At 35.6% G+C, this 7,130-nt stretch overlaps 1 protein-coding gene across 1 annotated transcript; it reads left to right on the top strand.

Annotated features, from left to right (window-relative positions):
* The first annotated feature begins 4,912 nt into the window (after positions 1 to 4,912).
* Positions 4,913 to 5,500, top strand: LOC112504588 (pheromone-processing carboxypeptidase KEX1-like). Its single transcript, XM_025108538.1, has one exon. It carries the CDS (start codon positions 4,913 to 4,915, stop codon positions 5,498 to 5,500), a length of 588 nt encoding a protein of 195 aa, XP_024964306.1.
* The last annotated feature ends 1,630 nt before the right edge of the window (positions 5,501 to 7,130 follow it).

The raw sequence follows: 7,130 nt of genomic DNA, 5'->3' as shown, positions 1-7,130 counted from the left end.
TCAAAATGATAAATCGTGTGGACTACAAAAATTTATCTGACTCAATTCGTGATCAACAAGACTTGAAGGGGGAGGGGACATATATCCTTCTGTTTCAATATCAATTTTCTCTGAATAAGAAACTGATAGATTGTGAGCTCCGTGCCCTAAGTGTTATTGAAACACTTATCTGTTAAGAGATAAATGAGTAGTTGGTGGGGTTGTGACAAGAATTGGCTTGGGCTTTGCCTTTTTCAATATTAGTCTCCAAAGAATTGAGAACTAATAGATTACGTGGTATGCCCGGTAATTTGAAGTTTGGAACATGATTCTGTTTATTCTTTTGATCATGACACAACTCTCATCATTTCTTTTGTCTCACAATAACTACCCCTCTCTTTTTCATTTTAATCTCAACACACAAACCCATTTTGAGTTTAAGCTCACTCAGATATGGTTGTCCTCATGGGTAGGTTTGTCGGTTATGACATTCCATTGAGGTATTTTAGTTAAGCACTCAGTCCCTCCTAAAATTAGCAGTATGTTCATTTGATAAAAAATAGTTGATCAAAAATAGTATTGCAAATAAAACACAATGATCAGATAAAAATTGATCAAGATATTTGGCTTTTAAGCACAATCAATGAAGGAGTAATACACAAAATCAGATTATTCAATATGTGAGAGAAATAAATGAAGATCTGTAAGAACAAGTTTACAGATTCTGATATTCAAAGAATAATGGATGTGTATCAATCAAAGTAAAAAAATATATATATCAGAAAAACAACCTTTGAATACAAACGAGCGTATTATCACCAAAAATGATTTTCATTTTAAGAGACGTGATAATAACATTTTGAAGAAAGCTGAAACAGGTATTGGAATTATGTTCGATGAGAAATTACGCAAGTAAAATCTTAGGAAATACTTGCTAAGAAAATGTACTCGTTTCCATAAAAAATAGTTCACTTTCTGAAAAACATTTATTCAAAAATTTCTAGAGACTCCCCCTAGAAAATAGATTTGAGTAATATTTCGGTTCAACTCAAAAATAATAAAAAAATGGAAACATTTTTGGTACAGGTCCTGAACTGAGTATTCAGAAACCATAATGTTTAAGCATGAGTCCTAAACTGAATGTTTAGAAGCCTCAATTGGAACAGTATACAACTCCCCCTGCATTAGTACATCATAGACATGTTATTCTGATTAGCACTGTAATGACGCACCTGCAAAAACAGATCGAACGGATTTTAGTACCCAGACAAACTTGGGTCTTTCTTTGTTAGTATCAGGTTGTGGGATGTTGTAACTGCCAAACCATCTATTTTTATTAGATGTTTTCTTTTTTGCACTTTTAACAGGATGATCATATACGTAATAAGATCCATACTAGTTATTATTATCATACCTGTTATTATTTTTCCAGTTCTTCTGATATCTGTTGTCTCCATTCCACCTGTTGTACCGTTTCCTGTTCACAAAATCAGTTGTCTTGGCTAAGATTAATCAGATCATTAGTTGATCTCACAAAACAAGGAAGAACATTGTTAGTTACAACATAGTTACGAGACGAAACATATTCAACTTTATTGACCCAAATACTTTTAACTTTTGAAGAATGATAATTGGGTGATCCAATGACGTACCCTTGATAGTACTGATTTGAAGAACGAGAATAGTGTTAGAAACAATTGATTTAGGGCTGCTTGAATAACTGTTGGATTTATAACAGTTATCAAAGCTTGTTTTACACTGTGAAGGAGAACCAGTTGAACTTTGAGCACAAGAAAAGTCTTTAACTTTCTTTAAAAGCTGGTCTCGTTCATCAGTAACTAAATCATACTTCTCTTTGAGTTCAGTTCTCATTTTCAGTTCAGTTTCAAGTTCTGTCTTCAGATCAGACAATTTCTTTGTAGTATCCAAAAGCTTACTTTCTAACTCCTTCTTAAGCTTCTCAAACATCTTCTTCTCTTTATCAAACTCTATTCTCTCTTCATCTGAGCTGCTCTTTTTATTCTCAGAAGCAATGTCGAGCTATTTTTTCTTTTCTACAAGCTCTTTAGCCATTGCTGCATATTTCTTAGCAGTATTTCGTTTTTCAAGAGCAAACAACTTTTTCTCTTCGTCCAAAGCCTTCTGCTTTTGAGCAATGCAGTCAGATAGTTCTTGATTCTTGCTCAGATGTTCTTCTCTGATCTCTTTCTTCTCTTTATCTATCTTGGCTCGTTCCAAGATGATTAGCTGCTCAAAATCTGAGATTTGATTCAATAACATTTTAACGTTCAGTTCTAGAGAGTTGATCTTATTCTCATAAGATATGCGTTCAGTACCAAATCTTTTCTCTACTTCAATTATTCTCTTCTTCTCTTTCTCTATTTCTGTTTTTTCAACATTCAAACTCTTCTCAGCTTCTAGAACCTTTCTTTGTTCTAATTCCAGTAACTTCCTTAATTCAATCAAATCACATTCAGACTTATGAAGTTTCTCAGTGAAGTCCTCTGTCTCTGTATTATTTCTTCCAGAAGATTTTCTCTCAGCATTTAGTTCATTTTGAACTTTTTGGAGTTTATTAAATAAGTCTTTATTTGACTTACTCCATGTTTTTAGCTCTTCATCACACTCTTTTCTTACAGAACTCAGAGTGTTCTCAAGCTTTTCAATTGTATGCAAAAATTATCTTTCAACGTTTTCTCTCATTTTTGTATTCTCTCTTCTTAAGTCTTTAATTAAATCCTCATTAAGAAAATTCTCACGAACATATTGACATATTTTTCTTTGTACTCAAACAAACTTTCCTCTAGTTTAGAAATCTTCTCTTTCAATTCCCTGTTCTCCTTCTCAAGATAAACTGTCATTTCAAAATCAGCGATTGATCAAAGAATCTAATGCAATTAACGAAATCAATCAAAGAAATCACAAACAAATAAAATCTTTTAGATACAATTCGTAAGCTCAAAAATATCAGAAAAAACTCAGAAACTGTTGAGAAATCAGCAAATCAGCGAAACGGTTAAAAATCAGTAAAAATAGTCAAAAACTGTTAAAAACAGTCAAAAACAGTCAAAAACAATTAAAACTGATCAAAACAAGTTTACACGACACAAATCAGTTCAAAAAATTTCAAAACAGTTCAAATCAGATCAAAACAGTTAAATCCTAAAAAAATAGAAGTTTTAGTTAAAAAAGAAAAAATCTAGATAAAACCTGATTCAATACGAGAAAATGAAATCTGGATGGGCTAAGTAAACAAGAAAGCCCAAGAATGGTTAAACCTAAACCAAGTCTGTGTTGGGCTACAAATCCGTCTAACTCTGTACTTGAGCAGTTTTCCAAGGAATGAGTTCGGACAAGGAGTTAAGCGACCGAGGATAACCAAATCTGCCTATGTAAGGAGTTCTAATCCGCACAATCCTATGTGCGAGATTCTTGAGGCCGGATGCAAAGATTATCAAGAGCTAAATTGACTAGGCTGATTACCTATTTACACCTAAACCATGCAATGCAATAAGCGATAAAAGGCTGAATATAGTTAGAATGGTGTGCAATATATAAGAAACTCAGACAAGAAGGTGAGTTTTAAGCTATGTCCGGATAACAATGCCTACGATTTACTAAGTCCGGATGACACTACCAGCGATTCACACTTCAAATCCTGAAAGGTCTGTCCTGATTACACTGATTAATATGGCTAAGTATGACCCCTGCTGTCACTATGTGCGATGAAGACTTGGATCCGGGTGAAACTTTGGCAGATAAACACTCAAATCTGTCAAACCCTTGTACGATTTTCCATGAATACAATCAGAACTTCACGTGATTTAGATGAGAAATCGGACAAGTGAGGTCTGTGCGATGAAGATGAGTTGTAGGCGATTAAGATGAAAACCTGATGGGCTGTTGTGCGAAATCATGCTAATACGGATGGGCCAATTTTTTTTTTTTGCACGATATAGCCTAATCCGGATATGGGCTTGTAATTTGGACTTAAAAAAGATTCCAACTCCTGTAATCCAAACACAACAAAAAAACAAAAATTTCAATTTTATCATCCAAAATTAGATCAAAATCTGACTTTTTGAAAAAAAAAAAAATTAAGAACACAACTTTTTCAAAACCACAAATTTTACCAAATCATGAAATCGGATGATCAAATCATAAAATCGTGTGAATAACAAAGATTCACTATTCACATACGCACACTTTGATCCTGATTTTAACACAAAAACACAAAAATTTGAATTTTTTTTGGATCAAACACTTAAAAGAATGAAGAACATGAGATAACAAAATATTAACTTCAGAAAAAATTCTTCAAATTAGTTGATTTCTTCTTCTGATTTCTTGCATAACTCGCTCTGATACCAAATGTGAGTCCACGAAATGATCAATCTTCATAAATCTTCATAGAATCAATGGCAGATTTGTATTAGCATTCAAGAACAAATATTATCTTTCAAGATGAATACAATTAAACACTGAAATTTAGACCCAACAAACCTCTTCTTTTTTAGGTCCCTACTATGAAGGATCGCCAACCATGGAAGAAGAATACAACATGGCTGATGATGTAAAGCTGATTCTCCCAGTAGTAGAGATTATCTTGATCAAAATAGACCAAGTCCATAAAGACATGCCTCTAAGAGATGACCTTTCTTCTGACCTCTCAGCTGTCAAAGTGGAAGTCAATGACGTGAAGGAACTACTATCTGCGGTGCAAGCCGATGTCCGTATCAACGCTGAGGGTATCTCTGCTATCAATAGTAAAGCCGATGAAGCACAGGCTCAGCTTAACAAACATGGGGAGGTGATGCAACAGACACTTGATCTTCTTCAACGTCTAGTGCCAGTTCATGCACCCTCCTTCACAGTTGAGGATCACCTATCGCTGGATCAAGTGCTCGAACTTGGTCTTCTTCAAGCTTAATCTATGGCCGATCTTGAACAGCGAATGGATATCGCTGCTAAAAGTCTTGATAATCTCACCTCTTGTTTTGCTGATAACAAAGAGAAGGAGAAAGACTTAGCTGCTGCTGTCCATACAACACCAGCTGATGCTGATGCTCAAGTTGAAAGAGCTGAAGCAAATGAAGCTGATGCCATCACTTTCCATGAAGTTGAAGTTGTTGCTGAAGATGAGGAAATTGATGATGCTGTCAGAGCTGATGCTCAAGACGAAGACCTTCCTATCACCTCTGCAGTTGATGTTGGCGATAAAGAAGGTGAAGATGAAGACGATGATGATGACGATGAAGCTGATGATCCTCTTTCCTTTCCTGATGCTAAAAAAGATCTTGGTGATGATGATGATGATGACAACGACTTCACTATTCAATACCACACCAAACCAGCTACTGCTCTAAAAGGCGTCTCTTTTAGGGAATCTTCATCCCAGGGGGAGAAGGAGAAAGAAAAAGAGAAGGAGACATCTCTAAAGAACCAAAACACCTCCTCCAAAGACAAAGGTGTTGCTGAAAAAGGAAACCTGAAAGTTCTCTTCAATCCTATCAATCCGTAAGGGTATGCTGAACCATTCAGGGTTGCCATCGTCACTCTCTCCATCAATTCTCTTCTACTATTCCTTCTACTACCTGTGGTCATCTAGATGAATGGGTACCCGAAAACCCAACTTCTAGTGTTCCTAGCGACCAATAGATGACTCAGCTCATGGAGTTACTCAACCAAACTAGAGTAAAAATTCCTCTTCATACATCTAGTTGTGGTGAGTTCGACTTCCTTACAAAAGCTGAAAGACTCGAAGCACTCAAGGTTGAGGAAGAACTCGAAATTCAACGACAACAGACTGATGACAGCCTCAAGCTGGCTAAGTATCTTGCTTCTCAAGTTCTTCCAAAGAAAATGTCTAAAAAGATGGTGATTGCTGTCAAGGCCTAAGCTAAATTGCTCTCAATTGCAGAATCTGAACGTCAAAAAGCAATGAAGCTGAATGATCGAGACAAGAAATGGAGTGAAGATGAACTTAATAAAAGAATTAGTCCTCATGGCATCACTAACGTCACAATCAGTGTCATAAGAAAGATGGTGGAATGATTATCTCCATGCATATTATCATAGACAACCTTGACTCTGTTATCGAGTACCCTGCCTACCTTGGACTATACGACTATGAAGAATGGCTAGAAATCCTCCAGGCCATTCAACGCTCAAAGTCAAGGCACAAGCCAATAATTGAAGACATCATCAGTGAGCTGATCAAAAAGATGTCCAAATTTGTTGATGTACCTACAAAGCCGACGTTGAAGAAAGGTGGAAGAAGAAATCCTTCAGATCCTAATGATAGACCAACTCTGAGGAATGAATATGAAATAAAGTTCTCCCTAGAGGAAGTCCTAAAGGATTCGAAGAATCAAGACATCTTTATGCTAAATCTATCTTTGGTAGTGAAGGGTCCTTACACACCCAACTCTGTGCACCTAAAGCCTGAGTTTGGATTCATATTCTTTGACTATGATGGCGAACACAGCTTTCAAAGAGTGTCTGAGCCCCATCTCTATCCTATAGAACAACTTGATTGTCTAAGATAATGGTTGGACAATGACCTTTATGGTGAGATGATAGACCACAAGATTAGAAAAGAATTTCTACGTCGAAAGATGCTTGGAGAAGAAGTACCTGGTTACATCGACTTCAGCGACCTAGATTAGTTAGAACTTATATGTACTTGGTTGGACAATGACCTTTATTGTAAATTTTATCTTTCATTGTAAATCTTATCTTTCTATGTGTTTTTCTTTAGTGTACAACTTCTAGGTAATAAGTCTAGAATGTACTGTTGTAACACTTGTATTCCTCCTTTTGAATAATATCAGTATTTCATCAGTATCACTGAAAAAGATCCCTAAAAAGAGTAATAGGGACACATGTCTATGAGTTCCAGTAAGCTCTGACATTCACTGACAATCTTCAGTCAGTGAACATGCTTACAGTTTTAATTTCCCTTCTTGTACTTTTTCTTAAACTTGTAACTAAGAAAACTTATATAGTAAAAACTGTATCACTGAAAAAGATCCCAAAATAGTTAAAAGGGACATGTACTTTACGTGTAACTTTTCCTTACTATTATACCATAAAGCAACTTTCTTTATGCTGCTTTGTCATCATCAAATAGGAGGAGATTGTTGATCCTC

Source organism: Cynara cardunculus, unplaced genomic scaffold, assembly GCF_001531365.2.
Source record: "Cynara cardunculus var. scolymus isolate 2C unplaced genomic scaffold, CcrdV1 Un_Scaffold_6094, whole genome shotgun sequence".
Lineage (NCBI taxonomy): Eukaryota > Viridiplantae > Streptophyta > Magnoliopsida > Asterales > Asteraceae > Cynara > Cynara cardunculus.
Note: the sequence above shows the minus strand (reverse complement) of the source record. Positions and strands in the feature narration are given on the sequence as shown.